Here is a 25,334-nt window from a genome sequence, read left to right on the forward strand (position 1 = left end):
AATTCATGCTTACACTTAGCGAGTATAAATCTAAAATACAGCCAGACCTTGTACTGTCTGTACAAGGTCTAAATTGGCATTTGGAGATACTTTTGCTCCTTTCAGAACTTCCATGCTTCATCCCAACATATATCAAAACAATTCTGATTGTTTAATTAAGCTCCAAGTGAACGTATATTAATGACACCGTTTTATTAAACACTAATACGTGCTAATATAACGCTGCTTTCTGTGGGTAAATAGATGAAGATTAGGCTTTTTGTCATAATGCAGGAGAAAGGCATCAGTCTGACCCTCGAGTCTGTCTTATCTGCAGCAATGATGAGAGTATTTTGTCATTATATTCTCTTGCTCTGCAGGAAATCAGAACAAGGTGTAATGTGTGTGTTTGTGGGAGGTCATATGTAAACTGTAAGGACAGCAGCGCCCTATAGGAGAGGCATACAGTAATGGAGGAGGGACAGAGGTACAAGGAGCCATCCACTGACGCGTTTCCTAAAACTCCGGTGCCTATACTGTATAAGTGCAGCCCATGTGCGCACAGTCTAGAAGCCAAACAGCAGCTGGAGACCAGTGATCAGTGATTAGGATCTACACTCAGACAACAGGATCGATTCACAAACTTTAAGAAACTGGGGGTGGAAGACAGCTCCTCTTGCTCGCCTCTGACAAGAGCAACCAGCTCTGATTTTGGTCTATGTTTTTGGATTATTAAAGGAGATGTTTGAAAGGATATTGGAATCCTGGCAAACTCTATGACACCCTGGCCTGAGGAGGTTACCCGGATTATAATGCCATGCCGTACCACTCACGCCTGACCTTTGCTAACACTAGATGATGTTGAGGCAATTTTGCGCCAGAGGCGCTGAGCCGTCTTGAAAGAAGCAGCATAGGGAGTAAACCTGCCCACAACTGGCTGTGGTAACGGGGATTTTGAGTCTTATCTCCTCCTTGGTGAGAAGGGGCTCCTGAGATCTGTGCAGAAGCTGTATGTGGCTGGATCCCATGACATGACATGGTGCTAACACTCCAGTTCCAAGCGGGTCCCTTGTGGGTTTGGCGACATCATGGGATCACAAGTGACGCTATGAAGTATTCCTATGGGGGCAGGGAGTGACAGGTGGGCACAGCAAGAACCCCACTCTTTGAACATATAAACCACATACAGATCTTTGAGCAGCTGACTGTACTTTACTTCCAAGAAGTTACTGGAAAGGGATTGAATCTTGTAAGAAATAAAGGGGGGACACTCTCCCTCCTCTCCCACCCACAGATGCCTGTAACTGTCTCTTTATGTGCTATTCACCAGTAGTGGAAATGACAATAAGTCCAGCTTACATAGCTCTGGAGGTGATCATCGCTGTACTGTCCATCGTGGGGAACGTGTTGGTCTGCTGGGCAGTGGCCATCAACAGCACTTTGAAAAATGCCACCAACTATTTCCTAGTCTCTCTGGCCGTGGCTGACATAGCGGTGGGGCTACTTGCCATCCCATTTGCTATCACCATCAGCATCGGCTTCCAGACTGATTTCCACAGCTGCCTGTTCTTTGCCTGCTTCGTGCTGGTGCTGACGCAAAGCTCCATATTCAGCCTGTTGGCTGTGGCCATAGACAGGTACCTGGCTATCAAGATCCCACTCAGGTAAGAGACCCCCGTGGCAGTGGATGGATGGGAAGCTCTTCTCTCCTTTAGAAGATGGGTTTTCTCACTGTTATAGTGTTTGTGGACGCGGTGAAACGTCTACACTGGTTTTAGGAATCAAAGTATTCAGATGTAATTAAACCATTCTATTCCTTGTATTTTACTGTCATAGGTTGTGTTATTATCACCTGGAGGTGTAATGAAAAATATATACTTCTCAGTAATTTCCTTGATCGGTGTGTGGCGCAGAGATTACATTACACCACAATTATTAAACAATCACTAACAATCGAAGTGACAGACTAGTGTCAGCAAACACATGGTAACACATAGTTACTGTGGACTACTAATGATGTATAATGTGGCAATATGTAATGAGAGAGAGAGATCTATGTGTATATATATATATATATATATATATATATATATATATATATAGATAGATAGATATATATATATATATATATATATATATATATATATATATATATATATATATATAGATAGATATATATCTATATATATATATATATATATATATATAGATATAGATAGATATATAGATATAGATAGATATGAGACAGATGGGTTGATAGATATTAGATGGACAGATAGATATTAGATAGATAGATAAGTAGATAGATAGATATGAGATATGTTTGATTGATATGCTGATATGATTGATAGATAAATAGATAGATATGAGGCAGATAGACGAATAGATATGAGATAGATCGAAAGATAGATATGAGACAGATAGACAAATAGATATGAAATAGATGGATAGATAGATAGATAGATATGAGATAGGTTTGAGATAGATATGAGACAGATAGATAGACAAATAGATATGAGATAGATAGATAGATATGAGACAGATAGACGAATAGATATGAGATAGATGGATAGATAGATAGATAGATAGATAGATAGATAGATAGATAGATAGATATAATGACCCACGCAGGTCTGTATATTCTCCAGGGTTTCCTCAGGGTGCTCCTGCATCCTCAAACTGTCCAAAAACAAAGTGGTAGGTTAATTGTCTCTCATTGATTTGGCTGGTGTTTGTGTGTCTGTGATGATACGGAATTAGATTATAAGCTCTCCTCGGGCAGGGACTGATTTGAATGAACAGTCTGTGTATATAAATAAAGGATAACTGTATATCTACAGACCTCATATATAAAGTAGTCTGTAGATGCCAAACAATGCACATGTTGGGCTGTATATAAACACTGGGAATCCTGACAGCCTGCAGTTACTAGTGATGAACAGTAAACTACAAGTGTGGATCTAAATTGCTGTATAATTATATAGCAGGAAAATGGAAACAATTTAGCAACGTTTCTACTATTCAGTAATAAGGAATTTTTTTTGTTGCAACCCTCCAGCTATATGTGTTATGTGTACATATGGTCTTAGTAGTATTTGTTTTCCATGTCCATAGAAAACAATTGTTTTGTAATTTAACCGTATTGTGTTTATTGCATTGTCCTTTTATGCTATATTCTGTTTCGTCCTATGCTCTATGTACGGCACAGCGGACCCTTTGTGGCGGCCTATAAACAAAGAATAATAATAATAATAGTAATATTAATAATGCCCATTTTGCAGTTCAGTCCATACTGTTGTTTTAGGTCTAGGTCATGTGTTCGTGTTGTCAAAACTTAAGGGCTGTACTTTGTGCTAAGTACTTCTCCAGAGATAACTGTCTGTGTTAAGGATTTCTGAAGGATGGAAACTGCCCACTGACTAAATACTTTACATCTGTTTTTCTGCTTGTTCCCAGTAAATAATTTCCAAAGATACTGCAACACGTAGCGTTTGTTGTGTTTGATAATGAAAAGAACAAAGGGGACTTTATGGGATGGAACATCTACTTTATAGCTTAAAATTTAAGCATAGTAAACTAAGTGTAGTGCTGGAATTATAAGTGTTACATACTTTGAGCAGTAACATTTTACTTACCATACTGTTCTTTTGTCAATTTCTATATTACAAATCCCCCAAAATGTTATATATTGTTTTGTGACAGGTTCTGGCACTTTTTATATTGTACAATTAGTGCCAGGAGGACAGTGGTATAGATGACAGGGGCATTGTATTGCTATATTAAGGAAAAACTAAAGACATATGTGGAAGTGTGCACAATGTAAAATAAAATAAGATTATAGTGGGAAATACAATATGTTAGTCTGATCCTACTGCACACCTAAAGCATGTGATAACATATCTGATACAATGTGGAATTGTGATTATGTAATACCTGTGGATATATTTACATTCATACATATGTCCACTCTATATTTAAAGTGCTGAACACTGCATTATCTTCAGTATAGTAAGAAAATAAGGTCATGGGGGTGAAGTGTAATAAGTCGTGTCATTGTTCATCATTATTTAATAGACAACATTAAATCATAATATACACTCTACAAACCACTGTGATTGAAATGTACTGAGATCGAATTTGTGATATTCTGTAGTATATTTTAAGAATGTTTATTTTTAATGTTATGTTCTTTGTTCTCACTGTTTACTTCCATTTTTTGGCAAATCTAGTTTCATACATTCATGTGTCGGGTGGGTGTATGTCATCTCTTACTCACTTATCACCCATTGAGGGTGACTTACTAAGTAATGTAACTAATGTACTAATACACAGTAACCCATAGCAACCAATCAGCATTTAGATTGTGTCTGTCTATTGCAAGTAAGACCATGAGAACAAATGTTTGCTTGTAAGCAACTATATAGTGAAATTTGCACATTAGAGCAATGTTAAGAACTAACCCTTATACTGTCTACCTGACCCTTCGCTCTACTACTGACATCCACTCAATCCTGTGCTTCTATATTATTTAAGCATCTTTCTGCTCTACTATTTCGTACTTTACTTCATTACAGCTATGCATCATATAGAAAATAGGAGCAAAGGAGAAATGACTGATGTTTTAACATTTTTTTATTGCACCTATAAATCTTAAAATTAGTTTATATATACAAGAGAATAAAATATAATATTTCACCCTAGAAATCCTCTTGTGCTTATACGATACTTCAGCTGTCATTATTTTTGTGTTCATTTTGTACCATAAAAAGATGTTAGTTGTGCCACTATCTGAAATATATCTCATCTTAACTTTTACTGCCCTCTCTCCTGTTCCTGACCTTGTCCCTGTCTTTTACTGTCCTCCCATAAGTTGCTTATTTTGTCCCTGTCTTCTATTGCCCTAACTCCTTCCTGATCTAATGTCTTCCATTATCCCTGTCTTCTACTGCTATCTATCCTGTTCCTGAACTTTCTTACTACCTGTTGCATTAGACGTCATCATTACCCTACTCCTAATGTCTCTTGTATCTCGTCCCCTGTGCCTACCACTTTCTTCCTGGTCCCTGTCTTTAGCACTCTCTTCTTCATCTTTCCATCTGTTGCTAATTTCTCTGCTCCTGGCTCCCATTTATCATCTCCTGTCCCTGCCACGCTCACCCTACCTTATGCATCCAATCATCAGCTCAGTTGCAAATGTAAATGTCTAGATTGGTTTCTGCAAGACATCGACCTGTGCTTTATATAAGTGTAAATTGGGCTGTTTGGGCATATTTATCATAGAGCAAGAAACAGCTGTTTTCGACTGTGATAGGACTTCAAACAAAATATTTGGGGGGCACCGCCAGCCATTGATTTGCCATGTTTCTTCACTGATCGCGTGTTTGTTCTGTTATCGCCACCTCCGGTTAGGGATAACAGAGGAAAATAAATGGAAAAATGCTTTATCATTTGAATAAAACTTTTTTTTTTCCATGGTGGTCACTTTTAACATATTATTTTTTTAATATTTTAACTCTATCTTTAGTAATGTTTATTTCTAATTTTTCTTGCTAAGTGGAACTGAAATCCCAGGGCTAGCCTGTCAGTGCCACTGTGCCTGCGCCTGCTGGATAGCGAAGTCACACATGCGCATATACCCTCCGACTGCCCTCCTTACCACTCTCACAGTATCGCCAAGCGGTACTCAGCCGCCTCAGCATGATATGAATGATAAATTGCAAACTTTCTGTCATTATCCAGCACTGCAGTACGCTTCATATCTGGGCTGTCCAACTAGTGTGCTGATGCTTTTTGTGGTTCTGGCCTTAACGCGAATAAAGGACATGGTGTAAAATATGAACACTGGTTAAATATTACCTAGCCGTCTTGACCTGATACATACTTATATACTTAATTGAAATCCTCCATGACTAGCCTTTTATAAATTATAATTGTGCTGATCCAGAAGAAGGCAAACAATTGCTACAAAACAATGACGTTATACGATCACAGTTGTATTTTCCCAGGGATAAACCCACGCATAATAATAAAAATATTTAAAAAAAATCTTGTCTCTCATACACTAAATTTCATTCTACACTTGCATTGTTTTACTCTACATGCTGTATGTTCCCTACAGAGCCATTTGTTTTAGTGTTTCTTAGAACTTAATGTTACTATTTCTCCAGTAGTGCAGCGGATCACAAGGCGTATATAGTGTGGTATTGAGCTACTGACAATATATCTAAGCTTTTACGTAATCCTTTCAAAACGTGTTTACTCTCGGAAATTCAATTACTGTATGTAAGACAGGAACAATTGAAAATAAAAAGTAGATAAATTAATTACGGTATAATCATGAGCCCTGGGGGGGGGGGGGGGCGGATACAAATTGCTGGGGTCTGGGCCTGCCTGGAGGGGCCCCCTGCCAGGCAGTTTAAAAAAAATCCTATTATAAAAATGAGCGTAGATTTCTGTCAAAATATCCGCTATGAAGTGTCTCATGGACGTTCCAGAGACACTGTGTGGCTAATTGAATTCCCCCTTTAATGCGTAAAGAGGCGCAGCCAAAGCCCATATTGGCCACGCCTCCATCACTATGTGATCACGCCCCCTTTGATGACGGCGCACATCACATCCCTTTATGTGTGGTCGGGGAAGGGGCCCAGAAAGTTGCTTTACTGGGGCCTCAAAATCCTCTTGGCGGCCCTGGGTATTATGCAGGGACTGACTAAGTACCATTAACGGAGTGTTATGCTTAAGTGACATCAGGGGGTATATTTACTAAAGAGGCGGGTTTGAAAAAGTGGAGATGTTGCCTATAGCAACCAATCAGATTCTAGTTATCATTTATTTAGTACATGCTATAAAATGACAGCTGGAATCTGATTGGTTGCTATAGTCAACATCTCCACTTTTTCAAAGCCGCAGTTTGTAAATATACCTCCAGGACTCTATTTACTGATATTTTTTCTTGCTACTTTAACAACCACCTGCACAGGCATGAGCAATGCACATCTGCTTATTTAGGGTAATGTTCGCTCACAATGCCGGGGCAGTACCAACTCTATATACAATGCAATGGCTTAGTGGTTAGCATTGCTGCCTCAGAGCACTCGGGTCATGAGTTGATTCCGACCAAGGTCCCCACTGTGTGGAGTTTGTGAGTTCCCACTCTGTTTGTGTGGGTAGCTTTGCTGTTGTCCCACTTACTGTAAGCATTTTAATGTAAATGGTGTTGCACAAATAATTATTAATAGATTATTGATTTTTACATAGTTATTTTTACATGTCTTGTTTTGCAGAGATCATTATGCATCACTACAGTCACTTATGTTGCACACCTTTCAGGATATAGAAAGTAACAGGAGTTCAGTAACTAATTTGCTAAAAGCTATTTTAATCCAATTGTAGAGTCCCGTCACCCCCCAAAAAAATGTTGTCTCCATATACTGATGGTATTACAGGATCTTGTAATTATTATTGTGTTATCCCTAGGCCAGGATTGGGTTAGGACACAATGCTGCAGTCACAGTGATATTGGCAGTGTGGTATTTAGGGGGTAAAGGTGGCAGAGGGTATGCCTTCATGTGAGCTGTAAGCTGGTTTCCAGGGGAACAATGCAGAGACTGAACCAGGCTGCTGTAGCAGGTAGTTTACATAGACAATAGACATTTTGTAAACTGCCAGTGTGTACATTAAAATGTGTTATAACATGGACCCTTGTATTCCTATATTACTATTGTATGTTATATATTATATAAAATGAGACATAAAAATACTGTGATAATAATACAACAGTACAAATACAATGAGTGCTTAATACATAGAAATATAAATCAAGTACAAATACAAAGCACACAGAAGCAATTATCTGGATTCATGGCTGTGATTGAGTGCACCAGAGGTTCTCTGTATGTTACAAAGGCTAATGGTTATATAAACTGGTTATTTAGACACCAATGTTGTTCTTCTTTCCAGCAAGTTGAGCCCTTTTCAGATTGTGAAAATGCCTGTTGACAGGTATGTTGTATACTGGAGCCAGGGCCATTACCTCCACAGAGCGTAGGATTATAGTGGATGATGCAGCTCCTGATTGGATGGCCACACCTCTCTCCAATCATCCAATCAGAACTGAAGTATATTCCATGCCCATAGTAGCTGCTTGTGTGCCATTATGAGTAGAGTTTAGTTGGTGGCTTTATGTAGGCAACAGGGCCAGGGGACATAGCATTCCTTTCCTGTCACATATAGACTATATAGATTCTATAACACATTCAAGTCTGTATCTCAGCTAATCAAAATTATCAGTAATTTCTATCTATCCAGCTACATATATTTTTGTAAAGATAGGTTTCATATATATATATATATATATATATATATATATATATATATATATATATATAAATAACTGGTATGCTAGGTGTAGTGCTCCTTTAAGCTAGAACTGATGATTGTGACACTGCATACCTGGTTACCAGCTATAGGCATTGTGAGTGCTGAGCACATATAGTCACTTGCACCATTTTTACACTTCCCTCTTACATTTAGAGACATACCCTCGTGGAATGCTGACAGCCAATAAGAAATAATATGTCTGTTTAGTCTTCATTTATTTAACTTTATTCTCAGGAAGCGAGGACCATCTGCTGAAAGTTTGTTTCAAGAATCTACTTATCTTTCAGAAAAATAATTTCTCTAGCACTGCTCCTGACCTCTTCCCGCAACATTTTGAGAAACATTTTCTGGAAATATATTTAGTCCTGACAATACATGCTCCTTAACCCCTTTACACACTGTAAAAAATGTCACAATATTGTAAAACCTTTGACGTAAAACACACTTTGGAACTTGAGCAGTTATCAGTAACTTCTCTAAACAGTGAAAGGCAAGATGATTCACTTGTCATACTTGTTGGCCTTTACTTGTCATACTTGTTGGCCTTTATGTGGCAATTTTAGTTTTCGGTCATGTTATTTTTACCTGTGGTTCATATGGGACTAATACTATGTATTGTATGTATGCTGTTTAAATAAAGTTTGCATACATTTAAAGATAATTCTTTGATCGCCTGGTTCTTCCCTCAGTGCGGCTTGGTGCATGAAGCCTCAGTGATGTCACTAGGTCCCAGTGAATTGATAGGATGCTTCAAATTGGCCCAGCCCACAAAATGGCTGATGTGAGTGAGTTCTCTGTACAGCGCGGCAGAATTAGTGGCGCTATGTAAATAGCTGCTGATTATGATGACCATCATCATCATTAGTATCAATTGCCTAAACAACATTAAGTTACTATACACATGACTTGGAATACTGAGACTGGGTTCATCTCTCATAATCATCAGCTGAAAAGACTCTATGGAGATCTGCCTACACTGCCGGTCATGAGTGCATACACGCTGCAGAATTCCATCCGTGAACGTGACTTTTAGACCGTTTATAAAATCAAATGAAACAATACAATGTGCTTTGGAACGATAACACAGGTCTGCGAAATTTAAGGTATTCAAAGCTTTTTTAATAATACTTTTATATTCTTTATTATAGTCCTGTGTACATCAAGAAATAGTATATAAAAAAAATAAATCCACATCACATTTAACTATAAGGGGGTTACATACATTTGTAAGAAAAAACAAAAAGTTTATTTGTTCTTGACATATTTATTGTGAAATACGAAAAAGTGTAGATGATAGCACTGTGTTTTTGTCTTAATTACATAATAAAATAACAAAATAATAAAATAACAAAATAATAAAATAACAATAAAATCAAACAATAATAGAAATAAAACCATAATTATTGAAAAAATCGTTAATATTTTTTTTTTTTTGTCTTCAAACTTTGTTTTGTTGCTTTTCGCTTATAAGTTTTTCACTGTTGCTCCGAGATTATTCAGGAAATGCTTAATATGGGAATTCAAAAAATGTACCTTTAAACTCATATTGCAGCCAAGATTTCTGTAACTATTAAGCATTTCCCTGACAATTTCTTTGTAGTTTGGATCCTTGACATTGCCTAAAAATCACTTGTTTGAACGAAGTTCACACAGAAAGTTTCACAATATTCATTACACGCCCGTAATGTTCATCTATTATTAACTTTCTAAAGTCAGGACCTGTAAGAATGCCTTCCTTCAGTTTAGCATCGGATATGTTAGGGAATTTGGTGCAAGGATATTTTAAAGTTTCTCCATCTTTAGGCAGTGCTTTTACAAATTGTTTCATCAGTCCTAATTTTATATGTAGAGGTGGAAGTAAAACTTTATTTGGATCTACTATACTGGATTTGATGACATTATTTTTTCCAATTTCTAAACTTTTCGAGCTGGCCAATTGTTTTTTTGCCAATGTAAATTTTTAGCTCTGCTATCCTATTCACCGAGAAAACATGGGAATTTGGTGTAACCTTGTTGCTGGCCAAGTACCATGCATAACATTTTAAGATCTCCACATATTAACCACTTGTGTCTTGCATATCCAATCGGTTCCAAAACAGTTTTCAAATTTTCATATGTTTATTTAAGATAGACTAAATGTGCTAATGGTATTGACGTGTATGTGTTGCCATTGTGTAATAAAACAGCATTTAAACTTCTTTTTGAAGACTCTATGAATGTATATGTACTGTGTGTGTGTAGTGTGTACTGTGTGTGTGTGTGTACTGTGTATGTGGTGGTAGGCAGGGGTTAAAATGAGCCGGCACAGGGCAAAACTGTGTTGCATCTGTTGTATTTGGTTCCACCTTCGCCAGCTCACCTTGTAGTTGTAGTAGTTGTTGTGTGTGTGCAATGTTCCTTTAGACAGTATGGGGTTTAGGCCCTTTGTAAATTTCAGGCCCATGTGGACCTTAATCTGGCACTGGGCGGGGGGAAGTTATATGACGAGACCTGAATTGCAACGTTCTATACTACCGCCTGAATTCATTTAAGACAATGTTTTATAATAAATTTAGGAAGAATACATTTATTATTTTAAAGAATATGAAAAAAATGAAAATGAAAAAAAATGACGTATTCATAAATACACGTTTTGCATAAAAACGTGATGTGATATGCCAAATCGAGAGTCATTTTCATGTTCAGAAGCCAAAAATCTATAAGTATCACATAAATTCGTTAAAAAAAGCTTTTTCATCGCAGACCTGTGTAATCGTTCAACATTGGAGCGTACACACTACTCCAATGGGCCGAACGGTCGTTTATTGTATGAGTGGCCCAATAATCAGCTGAAAACCCTGTAGTGTGTACCCAGCCTGACCCCATTGCAATGCTATAAAAACACACCCTTGTATAAAAGAAGTCTCAGTTAGTCACCATAGCCACCTGGACTCATAACCTTTTATCTTATAAAATGAAATCCCTCTTGTCATTTAAAACCCTATTACTCTGGTGTAACTTCCAGTCAGACGGAGCGCCCACAGTCACTTAGAATGCAGTTGAGTCCAGTGTGTTATTATAAGACATGTAATGACATTACTGCCTTCTTATCAGATGATTAGCCATCCAGTGCCAGGCATAAACCATAAAGCAAGCCAGTAATGTATATCATTGTATTATTGTCAATATACAGTATACCTGGCATACTGGACTGCCTGGCTCATCAGATGTGCTACTGGAAGTAAAGGATATGCTGTAATTCTAACATACATACTTGCCAACTCTCCCGGAATGTCCGGGAGACTCCCGCATTTTGCGAGAGTCTCACGGACTCCCTGGAGAGTGTGGCAATCTCCCGGATCCGCCCACTTCCTAGTGAAGTGGGCAGAATTAGGCCCAAAACGCAGAGATTCACCGGGAATCGCGGCGTTTGGCCCCGCCCCCACTGTCAAATGACGCGTTTTGCGTCATTACGTCACAGGGGCGGTGCCACAACGATTTTCGGAGCCCCGCTCCCTGTACGCCCACCTTCCCCGGCAGGCTCCCGGATCATACTTGCCATAAGTTGGCAAGTACGACATACTATCTGATTACATTCTAAACAGACAGCTTCATTTATACGTATCATGGGTAAATCCATCTAAACTGGCACCACATCAGCTTAAAGGGGTTTTGTACCTTCATATGACAAACTGATTGTCTTCTTAATGCTCTCCTGCTACGTCTACTGAATATATTGCTTTTTCTTTGTACTGTAACCACGACATGAATGGGGATTCCACTTTATAAAGCAAGAGAAGACATTATTTCATCATCATCACCATCATTTATTTGTAAGGCGCCTCAGATTCTGCAGCGCAGTACAGCAAACGTAAATCAACACAATATAAACTACATACAGTAATAATATATACATATAATAAAAATAATTATAATAATGCATAGACCAGATAATGCCTAGGCACAAAATCTATTTAAACAAATACAACAACACAGACAATTTTAGAGTTATACATAGGGACAGACCAGTAGTGTTACTACAACTCAAATACCTGCATTCTCAGAAGAAGGGGGGGGGGTGAAAATGTAGTTTTATTAAACATTATTGACACAACTGAAACAGGTAAAGTACAATAGAGATTATTTCTTATTTAGTAAATCAAAAGTTGACACCTATAACTAGCTAGTTATACTATCTTGAATGGTAAACCAGTTAGAGAGATGCCTAATAATTCATTTTTAAACCTGCAGTCATCATAATGTCTCCTATATCTGATTTCAGCAATAGAACAGACACAAAGGTATTTTACACTATAGTAATCATATGTTATAATCAGACAGACAGAAAATATTCATCATTCACCACATAGATCAGCTTCTGATTGGTCCTCCCGCTCACCCCAGCCCCACCCACCAAAGCCATTTCGAAGTGATGAGCGGAAATGTTCTGCCATTCAGGAGACAAGGCAGCTTTAAGGTTTTAGTATGTGGTCTGGTGAAATGAATAATTGTTAGGCCAACTACATTATCAGTGCAGTTAATTTTGGGTGTATTCTATAGAATGGATATTTAGAATTGTGCAGCAGGCAACCTGTATGTGGGCTTCAAAACAACTGATTGGATCGGGTAGAATAGACAGGCATTCAAACTTCTGAACTTCAAAGCCATTTGTGTGGCATCATGGACCTACCCAGAAGTAAGGCAACACATACTTGTATTACAACTGGTATAAATAAGTATATACTATTATTTTGTATTAAAAGTTGGCTTTGTAAAGTTAAACACAATATCAATTTATCACAGTTATTATTATAATCCACTTATCAAACAGGGCAGCAGACGCCCTGTCTTCGTACAGTGTATTTAGTCATTTGTAGGATCTGTTTAATAACCACAGCGTGTAGTGAAACAGCCTACAGAGTACAGACTGATCAATACTGAAGGTCCAGCAAAGGGAGATGGGGCATTAATTGTTTGCATATTAAATAGCTATTTGGAAAGCAAATCATTATTAATCCATTGGTAGTTCAGCACATGCCAAAAACCAGATTTACTGAAGGGTTCAGAATATGCTGTAAAGTCTGCCTGGCTGCAAAGGAGAACTCAGAAGATTTTAAAATGTGCAATATTGTACATCCAAACTTTATATCTAGAAGAGTAATGAGTGAGTAATCAAAGTGGCAATCATGGATTGGATTATTTATCAATATATCAACCTATAATTCCGCATTGAAATGGTAACAAGGCTATTTATTAATAGAGGACTGGTATCGAAATTTGGAGTTTGACCCCCCCCCCCCTAAAAAAAAGAGAGAGAGCTGCTGCGCATGCGCCGTTTCAGCAGCACTGTACTATACAGCAGCCGCGGCGCTGTCAAAGAAGCGTCCGCGGCGGTGCTGTATACAATAGAGCACCGCCGCGGACGCTTCTTTGACAGCGCTGCAGCTGCTATATAGTACAGTGCCGCTGTGTGGGGCACTTCGTTAGCGGAGGGGAGGGGTTTCTGGAGAGCCAGAAACCCCCCCTGCTTGTGCCCCTGCCCAGGTAGCTAACGCCATCTGAAGATCCCTCCCCGACAGTCTTCGTGCTCTCCCCATCGCACATTCGTCCTGACCATAAAGTGATCACGTTACTGTAAACTATCCGCGGGACAGGTTCCTATCAGCTGCTGTCCCGGGTGGACAATGTTAATAAATAGACACGTTAAATCATTACTTATCAATGCAATAGAAAATGATAACTAACGTGAGGAGAATATGTTGGGTTATAAATAGATCCCTTAGACTTTCCTTTTTTTTTATAAATCAGAGTAGATATAAGATCACTTTACTTTTGCAATAGGAACTATGTTCTAAAAGTTGGTCCGAATAGCAATAAGAAAATATGGAGTATGCTGATTTTTTTCATTTGCAAATTGAATAATTTCCTGCTATAGAAATATCAAGGAGTTCACCTACCTCCCAGCATGGGCTTATGTTCGTGGGGCAGTGGGTACCCTGGAAATTGTGCAAGATGGAAACATGATTAAAACAAGTCCTAATAGCTTTTCCTTTAGGACCATTCTCTACATTAATTTAAAGTTTTATGTCTTACTCCTAAAATACTGCTTGGTTTAACTAGTTTTATGTTTTAAATTAATCGAGCAATTGAGAGTGGATTTGGACTCTTTTTTTATACAGTATATGTCACATTTGTGTGTTTTTATTGCATTGGCCAAAGTGTGCTTAAAAAATGTGCTTTGCTAGAAATGGAATTGGAAGATGCAACATTTATAAAAGTATAAAGATGAGGTTTGGTTTCTATAACCTTTGGCCAGCCTGAGGAGTCAAATCCTTTTGGGGGGACGAAAATGCTGTGCGCCTATCTGTAAAATAGGTAATGTCTCTTACATGCACCTTCTCCACCCTGCCAAATCATTTTAATACTCCCATCCCGCAAAATGAAATCTTGCTATTGCACTTCTAGGCACATTTGGCGTACAAATCTATGCACTTACCAAAACGTCGGGCGCATTTGCACAAAAGTGGGTGTGTGATGATCAAAACAGGCTTTGTACACTTTGCTGGTTGCATTCACCTATTTAAAATACACATAACCACGTTCGATTCACATTTAGTGCCTGAGTAACCACAGTTTGAATGGATCTGATTATAGAGATCATTGATCTATTTCAGAATAGAAATGACTGTAACACTGATACTCACATTTGTTTTATGTTCTGGCGTCACCCAAACTTCTAAAAACGGCATTCAGGTCCAGCGTACATACAGATGTCAAGGGGTACAGACAGTTTGGTTCCCATAAGAGATCAATGCTCCCCATAATCAGATATGTCCATGCGTCATTAACGCTGCTATGTACGCAGATGAATGCCAACACATGGAATGGCATATGCAACAAATACATTTCAAGTGGGTATGTACCCTTAATCACTTGCTGGTTGTGTGTGCTGAGCCATAGTTAAAATAATTAAGAACTGTCATCATCATTGTTTATTTGTAAGGCGACTTTACAGCGCCAAACTGTCGGTTTAACAAATCATACTTAAAAAAGTAAATGCGAGGATGACGGAGTAGGTGCAGATGTGAATCAGGGGGAACAGAGGGCCTTGCTCATGAGAGCCAATAGTCTATGCAGAATTTCCACTATTGCACAAATGTATAAACAGTTGTCCAAGTAGAATGACAGATGCATTGCATGCTTGTAGTAACTTCAAACTGTTCTACATATCTTTAACACTATAACAAATTTACTGTGGGGTCTATGTATCATTAATGGGCGATATGGAAGATTTTAGAAAATGTTCTATTGCCCAGTTTATCATTAAAAGCCCCCTGGGGGCTGCAGCAGTAATAAGAGTATTATGGTTCGCCAGGCCAGTGCAGAGTACCTCCATGCACGAATAAGCAGGCTTGCCCAGACTTTGGCTTCTAGTTCCAGATTTGTTAAAAAAAATAATAAAGTTTTTTTAAAAAATTTAAAAAAACGGAAAAAAAAGAATATAGCTTTATTTATAAAAAAATATGCTTAGCCTGACCCCCTGGCTATCGCCATCCTGAGATAGTACTTGTGCATTCACCACAGAGACCCGGCGATAGCTGCCTTCGGCAGTAGCCTTTGATAACGAGGGAGAAGCCCTAAATCCAGCGAAAAACGTGATTTCAGGCTTTTCTCCCTTTGATAAATAGAGCCCTATGTGTGATGCCAGTGCAGCATATGTGTGCTACCGCGGAAGTGAATTGCCTTCAGAGGAAGTGGGTTGGCATGTTTAAAGTCCTAAGTACTTTCATTTTCGACCAATACAAATAGAGGTCTTAGCTGCTAGTAAAAAAAAGTGGTTCATTCACATTTACCAAAAGAGATTCTGCCATCTGTAATGATACAGAATATAGAATAAATAAAATGGCAGTGCTATGGATGCATCTATAAAAAATATTTATTGAGCAGAAATAAGTGCAATTAATATGAATTTATTTTAAGCAATAAATAATAAATAACACAAAATAAATCACTTAGACCCAAAAGTCTCAAATGGTAGCTGTCCTTAGGAGATTACTGGTAAACCTTAATATAACTGTGGTGTAAAGAAGATTTAGGAACTAAGAACTGTTTTGGGTCCCAATGTTGTATCTCAACACTTGTAGGAAATCCTTGTCCTGGCTATTAAACTCTCTTCACAATTGGCATTTCCTGTTAAAAGCTGTCTGCATACAGTATGTCTCATGCAGCTTTCACAGTAAAAAATAATTGTAGATAAAATCAAAAAAAGTAAGGTAAGGTCATACTTGCCTACTCTCCCAGAATTCCCGGGAGGCTCCCGAATTTCAAAGACTCCTCCCGGACTCTCAGAAGAGTAGGCAAAAATCCCGGGTTCAACGAAATTCATGGCATTGAATGGCGGGGCTTAATTGTGTCATTAAGCCCCAGCCCCGCTATTCAATGTCGTGAATTTCGGGATTTTGTTTATGTGAGTCTAGGGCCACTCCTTCCATATGAATCCATGGTAGGTGGCTATGCAATGTGTTATAAGATTTTATCAGGTGTCTTGATCCCCTTAACTTGATATACAAGGCCAAATCTGGTTGAGGAGGAGATGAGTTGAAAGGAGTGATGTCCACAGACAGTTAGAGATGTCCTGTGTTAAGGTTGAGAGTGAGAAACAAGAGGGGATAATCTTTTTCATTGTTAATTCAGCACCACACCCAACTCCCAGCAACCAGAAAGTCTAAATTATGGTCACAACAGTGAACATGGTGCTGCACCTACCAGGGCCAGACTGGGGCTAAAAATCGTCTCTGGCATTTAAAGCACATAGGCCAGTGGTTCCCAAACTGGGTGCCATGGCTCCCTGGGGTGCCGTGGCCAGGGCTGGTGGTAAGCAAGGCTGGTGACTACTTGGTAATTATTTTGGCTTAGGGGTGCCTTGAAAAAAATTATGGAGACTCTAAGGGTGAATCGAACTAAGAAAGTTTGGAATCCACTGACATAGGCCCACATCTGTTGGGCGTGGTTACATTGTGTTGGGGGTGTGGTCAACATGGGGCATTCATAAATACATTATAATAAAAAATTACATTTATCACCCCCCCCCTTCCCCCCCAGCCACATTATGACACCCCCAATCCACTGCACTTCTATGCTTCTGGTGCTGCTGACATCCATCAGGGTGGGAACTCCCTGTAGAGTGAGCAGGGAAGCTCTTAGTCTCACAAGATTACTAAATCTCATGAGACTTAGAGCTCCTCGGTTTGCTCTGCAGGCTGTGTCCTGTCCAGGGATTAGGAGCAGCTATCCGCTTCCTCCTGAAAACCATAGATGGATTAAGGTCCAGCGTGGCCCAGGGTATTTAAGCCACTATAAGGAAAATGACTTAGTTTAAACTAGGCGCATACACTGCCGATTTGGAGCTGCACATGTCTCGAGATGCGCGCGGCACTGTATTTGGGCGGAAATATACTATTTTTGAGTGTACTGTTTTGTAGCACAATTCACAAACATTTTTACAAACAACTCTGTATCAGGCCCTCAGTGCCTATATTTAATATTGTTTATCCATGCATGGACTTCTTCTGTTTTCCATGAGATAGTTGGGAAATAAAAGATCAGGGGGTAAATGTATCAAGCTGAGAGTTTTCAGGCGGGTTTGGATATAAATAAATAAAGTGATATGTTGTCTATAGCAACCAATCAGATTCTAGCTGTCATTTTGTAGAATGTACTAAATAAATGATAACTAGAATCTGATTGGTTTTTCAAACCCGCCGGAAAACTCTCAGCTTGATACATTTACCCCCAGGTGAATGACAGAATCTCAGAGAAGGTCGGAAACCCCCCCCCCCACAGAGTGTCATACAAACACTTTATACAATTACTCATCAAAGGAACTTTTGTGCTCATAAAACACATTGTGATGACAAATACGTAGAGGAACTTTGACAGTTATGAAAATATGAGAAGTGTCCAACCTCGAGGCAGAGGCAGCTGGGAAATTACAAGAATTTTTGTCCTTACTAATTTTTGGATGGTGACAAAAAGGTATTGACGTGTCCCTCAGGTTACTTTTATGAAAACGAGTGCACAGATAACTGTGCAAAAAGTGACCATGACACACCGGTTCTGTCAGTTTACTTATGAAGCTTAAAAAATGCACCAGTTGTAATGATCAGTGCATATGATTTGTGCTTCATACATGACCTCCAGTTGAGTGTAGCTGTACGCTACCTTGTGTCCAAATCTGTACACCCGGGATCTAGACACTTGGACAAACCATGTTGTTATGCAAGGGTTACAATTTTTTATAAGCAGGGAAAATACCGCCTGCTTTTGCCGGTAGCACCCATGTACAGGCCAACTTATTTTTACATTGAGGTTTAGAGTTTAGCTAGGCCACGCTCTCCTCCCAACTCTAAATTGGTCAACATAGTTTAAGTTTGACCTCCCTTCAGCTCAAAATGGGTGGGAGAGCTCCTTCTGAAGAAGAAGAAGAAGATAATGGGCTAGATTTACTAAGCTGCGGGTTTGAGAAAGTGGGGATGTTGCCTATAGCAACCAATCAGATTCTAGCTGTCATTTTGTAGAAAGTACTAAATAAATGAAAGCTAGAATCTGATTGGTTGCTTTAGGCAACATCCCCACTTTTTCAAACCCGCAGCTTAGTAAATCTAGCCCAATGTCTGTTTCCAAACACTCTAACTATTATACTGATACATATTGTTGCTCCATAAAATATACATTTTTTTTTCTTTCAGATATTAACCTGCAAGTCAATATCTGAGATAGAAAATTGTGTTTTTTTTGAAGGAGCAACCACATTAATGAATTACATAAAAAAATAAGAGCATACAGGTTATAATTAGGGATGTGCACCGGCGACTTTTGAGGTCTCGTGTTTTGTGTTTTGGATCCGGATTTTCGTTATTTTTGAGGTTCGGATTTGTCTCGCAAAACACTTGACGAAAGGTCTCGGTTCGGATTTAAGGTATTGGATTCGGATTTTTTTTGAAAAAAACATAAAAAGTTTAAAAATCAAGTTTTTGGGCTTATTTTCACTCCTAGGCTATTATTAACCTCAATAACATTCAATAACAAGCATTTCCACTAATTTACAGTGTATTGTGAACACCTCACAATATAGTTATTAGTCCAAAACGTTGCAACAAGGTATCTTTCTGGACTGCGTAGAGGAGTGGGTCACCACAATATATATTAAAAACCCTGAACTTTTATGAATCGCACCAATAAATGTACCTGGACTGCGTAGAGGAGTGGGTCACCACAATATATATTAAAAACCCTGAACTTTTATGATTCGCACCAATAATTGTACCTGGACTGCGTAGAGGAGTGGGTCACCACAATATCTTAAAAACCCTGAACTTTTATGATTCGCACCAATAATTGTACCTGGACTGCGTAGAGGAGTGGGTCACCACAATATCTTAAAAACCCTGAACTTTTATGATTCGCACCAATAATTGTACCTGGACTGCGTAGAGGAGTGGGTCACCACAATATCTTAAAAACCCTGAACTTTTATGATTCGCACCAATAATTGTACCTGGACTGCGTAGAGGAGTGGGTCACCACAATATATTAAAAACCCTGAACTTTTATGATTCGCACCAATAATTGTACCTGGACTGCGTAGAGGAGTGGGTCACCACAATATCTTAAAAACCCTGAACTTTTATGATTCGCACCAATAATTGTACCTGGACTGCGTAGAGGAGTGGGTCACCACAATATCTTAAAAACCCTGAACTTTTATGATTCGCACCAATAATTGTACCTGGACTGCGTAGAGGAGTGGGTCACCACAATATCTTAAAAACCCTGAACTTTTATGATTCGCACCAATAATTGTACCTGGACTGCGTAGAGGAGTGGGTCACCACAATATCTTAAAAACCCTGAACTTTTATGATTCGCACCAATAATTGTACCTGGACTGCGTAGAGGAGTGGGTCACCACAATATCTTAAAAACCCTGAACTTTTATGATTCGCACCAATAAATGTACCTGGACTGCGTAGAGGAGTGGGTCACCACAAGATATATTAAAAACCCTGAACTTTTATGATTCGCACCAATAAATGTACCTGGACTGCGTAGAGGAGTGGGTCACCACAAGATATATTAAAAACCCTGAACTTTTATGATTCGCACCAATAAATGTACCTGGACTGCGTAGAGGAGTGGGTCACCACAATATATATTAAAAACCCTGAACTTTTATGATTCGCACCAATAAATGTATCTGGACTGCGTAGAGGAGTGGGCACTGGGCACCACAATAAAATATATAAAAAACCTTCAACAGATCTGCATTACACTACACATACGGCTGCTCCTCCATCCTCTCCATCATATACATGTTGGAGTTTTAGCGTGTGACAACCTCTTGTTTTTGATAATGTCAGTGCATTTGGAATATTTTTCAATTTGCCCCACACCACTGAATGTACTTTATCTATGATACGCAATACGCATCTATCTATCTTGACTGCGTAGTGTGGTGGCCCCGGTACACAATTTGGTACCGAGGCCACAATATAATTAAAAAACCCTCCACGTGTCGGAATTCCACCAAACAAGTATCTGGACTGCATAGTGGGGTGGCCCCGGTACCCAATTTGATACCGGGGCCACAATACCTCCTCCAAACATGCTACAGACAATTCGTCATTGAGAGACCCCAGACAGACAGGGTCGAAGTGTTATTGTTTGACTTTGTAAACCCAAAAAAATGTCCCTGTTGCACATAGTCGTGCAATGAAGACTGACTTTTTCATTTAAAGGCACGATCTTTAAAGTGTAGTGTTTGTAAGTCTAAGTCATATTATACTTTTGGTAAAATTGGTTTTTTTTGTTCCTCTTTATGGTAATTAATTAGTAATAGAATTAAAGTAGGAAATAGAATTAAATAGAATTAAAGTAGGAAATAGAGTGGTATAGAGTTGTAGTGTGGTATAGATAGAGTGGTCCACACAATATAATAATAAAACCCTCAACTGGTCTGAATTCCACCAAACAAGTATCTTGACTGCGTAGTGTGGTGGCCCCGGTACACAATTTGGTACCGGGGCCACAATACCTCCTCCAAACATGCTACAGACAATTCGTCATTGAGAGACCCCAGACAGACAGGGTCGAAGTGTTATTGTTTGACTTTGTAAACCCAAAAAAATGTCCCTGTTGCACTTGCACATAGTCGTGCAATGAAGACTGACTTTTTCATTTAAAGGCACGATCTTTAAAGTGTCAGAAAGAGAGAGAAGACACAGGAGAGGAGAGTTGTAGCTGGGGACCTGGGGTGGAAGCTCCCAGGCTCCCCCAGCATTGCCTGGAAGTCTGAGCGTGGTGACTGAGCCAGGGCAAGGAATGTGTGCCCTGGATGAGGGGGAGAACTCCATGCCACTATAGTGAACCCAAGAGAGAGGGGGACACTGCACATGGAAGAGGCCCTGGAGTGAGGGCTGCTACAAGAGGCATGGTAGCTGTAGTGTCAGATCCTGAGGCTGAGAGTACACAGAGTGACGTGTCAGAGCACAGGAGACATTATACCCGCAGAGGAGGGATGAGCTGCAGTTGAGAGGTATGTTGTTGAAATAGGACATGCACACTTTAACAAACCAATCATTTCAGCGACAGGGCCTACCAAACAACTTTGACTGAAATGATTGGTTTGTTTGGGCCCCCACACCAAAAAAGCTATTCATCTCTCCCTGTACAGACTAAACAGGCTCTACTGAGGCAAGATGTCGTCCTCATCCTCAACCTCTGATTCCTCTCCCCCTACAGTGTGTACTTCCTCCTCATCACACATTATCAATTCGTCCCCGCTGGACTCCACAACCACAGGTCCCTCTGTAGTATCTGGAGGGCAGTGCTGTACTTCATTGAGGAATTGATTATTCATTTTTATAAACATCATTTTTTCAACGTTGTGAGGAAGCAACCTCCTTCGCCGCTCACTGACCAGGTTCCCCGCTGCACTAAAAACTCTTTCCGAGTACACACTGGAGGGGGGACAACTCAGGTAAAATAGAGCCAGTTTGTACAGGGGCTTCCAAACTGCCTTTTTTTCCTGCCAGTAACAATATGGACTGTCTGACATGTCTACTTGGATGGTGTCAGCAAAGTAATCATCCACAATTTTTTCTATTGTCACAGCATCCAATGCAGCGAGAGTAGACATGTCTGCAATGGTTGGCAGGTCCTTCAGTCCGGACCAGATGTTATCAGCATCCCCGCCAGTGCCTCTTTTGGGAAAACTGAGCTTTTTCCTCGCAGCCATAGATGTGGAAGAAAATGAGGGTGGAGCTGTTGGCATGTCACGGTCCTCTTCAGAGGACAATCTCCTGACCAGCAGGTCTTTGCACCGCTGTAGACTTGTGTCCGCCGGAAACAGAGACACAACATACGCTTTAAACCGAGGATCGAGCACGGTGGCCAGAATGTATTCCTCTGACTTTAAAAGAGTGACCACCCTCGGATCCTGGCAAAGCGTACGAAGGGCTACATCCACAAGAGCTACATGCTTGCTGTAATCGCAATGGCTTACCAGCTCCTCCCTCACTTTCTCCAGCTGCTTCTGCAACAGCCTGATCAGGGGAATGACCTGACTCAAGCTGGCAGTGTCGGAACTGACTTCTCGTGTGGCAAGTTCAAATGGCTGCAGAACCTTGCACAACACGGAAATCAGTCTCCACTGCGCTTGACTCAGGCGCATCCCCACTCCTTTGCCTATGTCGTAGGTGGCTGTGTAGGCCTGAATGGCCTTTTGCTGCTCCTCCATCCTCTGCAGCATATAGAGGGTGGAGTTCCAGCGCGTCACAACCTCTTGTTTGAGGTGATGGCAGGGCAGGTTCAAGCTTTTTTGATGTGCCTCTAGTCTGCGGTAGGCACTGGCTGAATGCCGAAAGTGTCCAGCAATTTTGCGGGCCACCGCAAGCATCTCCTGCACACCCCTGTCACTCTTGAGGTAATGCTGCACCACCAAATTAATGGTGTGGGCAAAACATGGGACGTGCTGGAAATTGCCCATATTTAATGCCCGCACAATGTTACTGGCATTGTCTGACACCACAAATCCCCATGAGAGTCTAAGTGGGGTAAGCCACTGGGAGATAATTTCCCTCATTTTCTCTAATATGTTGTCAGCGTTGTGCCTCTTATTAAAGCCTGTAATGCACAATGTTGCCTGCCTTTGCATGAGCAGCCATTTTGTAGATGCTGCTACTGATGCAGCTGTTGCTGTTGCTGCGGAAGGGGATGCATCTACCCAGTGGGCTGTCACAGTCATATAGTCCTTCGTTTGCCCAGAACCACTTGTCCACATGTCCGTGGTTAAGTGGACAGTGGGTACAACCGCATTTTTAAGAGCACTGAGGACACTTGATCGTACTTCTCTGTACATTTTTGGTATCGCCTGCCTAGTGAAGTGGAATCTCGAGGGGATTTGGTACCGGGGACACAATACCTCCATCAACCCTCTAAATCCCACTCCACTGATGGCGGACACCGGGCGCACGTCTAACACCAACATTGCAGTTACAGCCGCAGTTATACGCTTTGCAATAGGGTGACTACTATCGTATTTGGTGGTCATGGCAAACGACTGTTGGACGGTCAATTGTTTGGTGAAAGACTTAGCGGTCTTACGACTTCCCCTCTGGGAAGATGACCGACTAACAGCAGCAACAGCAGCAGTGGCAGTAGTAGGCGTACCGCTGCAGGATTCCTCGGATGAATCCCGTATTGAGGAGGACTCAGTCTGGCTGCTGACTTGGGCTGCAGGACTGAATCTGATGGAGATTGTGGAGGAAGTTGACGAGGAGGGTGTTGCTGGTGTGTATCCAACTGGACCACGGGATTTAGGTGTCCCTGTACCGATGAGGGTCCTAGCCCCAGTTCCTGAACTAACCACTGAACTATGAAGGTTATTCAGGTGACGTATAAGGGAGGATGTTCCTAGGTGGGCAAGATCCTTACCCCTGCTTATTTGAGCTTTACATAAGCTACATATTGCCATACATTGGTTGTCTGGATTTGGATAAAAATAACTCCAGACCGAAGAGGTGCATTTTTTGGTCTTCTGACCAGGCATGACGATGGGCTTTTTCATCCCATGGACATCAGCTGTTTCCCCCCCTGGTGCCTCATTTACAATAACCACATCACCATCCTCATCATCAAGTTCCTCCACAGCGCCAGCTACATCATCAATAGCCTCCTCCCGAGCCACCTCTTCCTGTACAGTGATGGGAAGGTCAGGCTTGACAACCACCAACACCCTTGGACTCGCCTTGGGGATTTGTGATAATTTCTCTTTAGAAGGCAGAGTTGTTTGCTGTTTTGTTGCTGACAGCATAACTCTCTTCAATTTTTTGTAGGGGGGGGGAGGAGGAGGAGGGCTAAGATCCGTGGGTGAAGCTGAACCACTAGTCATGAACACGGGCCAGGGCCTAAGCCGTTCCTTGCCACTCCGTGTCGTAAATGGCATATTGGCAACTTTACGTTTCTCCTCAGATGATTTTAAGTTTCTCTTTTTGCTACTTTTTCTTAACTTGGGCTTTTTGGATTTTACATGCCCGGTACTACGAGATTGGGCATCGGGCTTGGAAGACGACGTTGATGGCATTTCATCGTCTATGTCATGACTAGTGGCAGCAGCTTCAGCATTAGGAGGAAGTGGGTCTTGATCTTTCCCTACTTTATCCTCCAAATTTTTGGTCTCCATTATATGTAGCACAAGATACTGCAGAATGTGTGAACTTGGTAATATTGCAGTACCAATGGACTTATACTGCTGGATTGGTTTTGCAAATTTGGTTATAATTATTATTTTTTATTTTTTTTTTAAATTTTTTATTTTTTTTTTACTTTTTTCTTATTTTTAAAAAACTTGGGAATAGTGGGGAAATAACTATGCCCTTAGAAGCACAGAGCACAGGACACAGCACCACTGGACTGAACAGGACACGGCACAGGACCCA

The 25,334-nt window shown here is 40.2% G+C and overlaps 1 protein-coding gene across 1 annotated transcript in view; it reads left to right on the top strand.

Moving 5' to 3' along the window:
- The first annotated feature begins 518 nt into the window (after positions 1-518).
- Positions 519-25,334, top strand: part of ADORA2B (adenosine A2b receptor) — a 60,529-nt gene continuing 35,713 nt past the window's right edge. The window contains exon 1 of the mRNA XM_075196910.1: positions 519-1,643. Within this exon, the coding sequence (XP_075053011.1) occupies positions 1,294-1,643 (350 nt within the window). The 5' untranslated portion in view covers positions 519-1,293. The remainder of the gene's footprint in view (positions 1,644-25,334) is intronic.

This window comes from Mixophyes fleayi, chromosome 2 (assembly GCF_038048845.1).
Source record: "Mixophyes fleayi isolate aMixFle1 chromosome 2, aMixFle1.hap1, whole genome shotgun sequence".
In the NCBI taxonomy this organism is placed as follows: Eukaryota; Metazoa; Chordata; class Amphibia; order Anura; family Limnodynastidae; genus Mixophyes; species Mixophyes fleayi.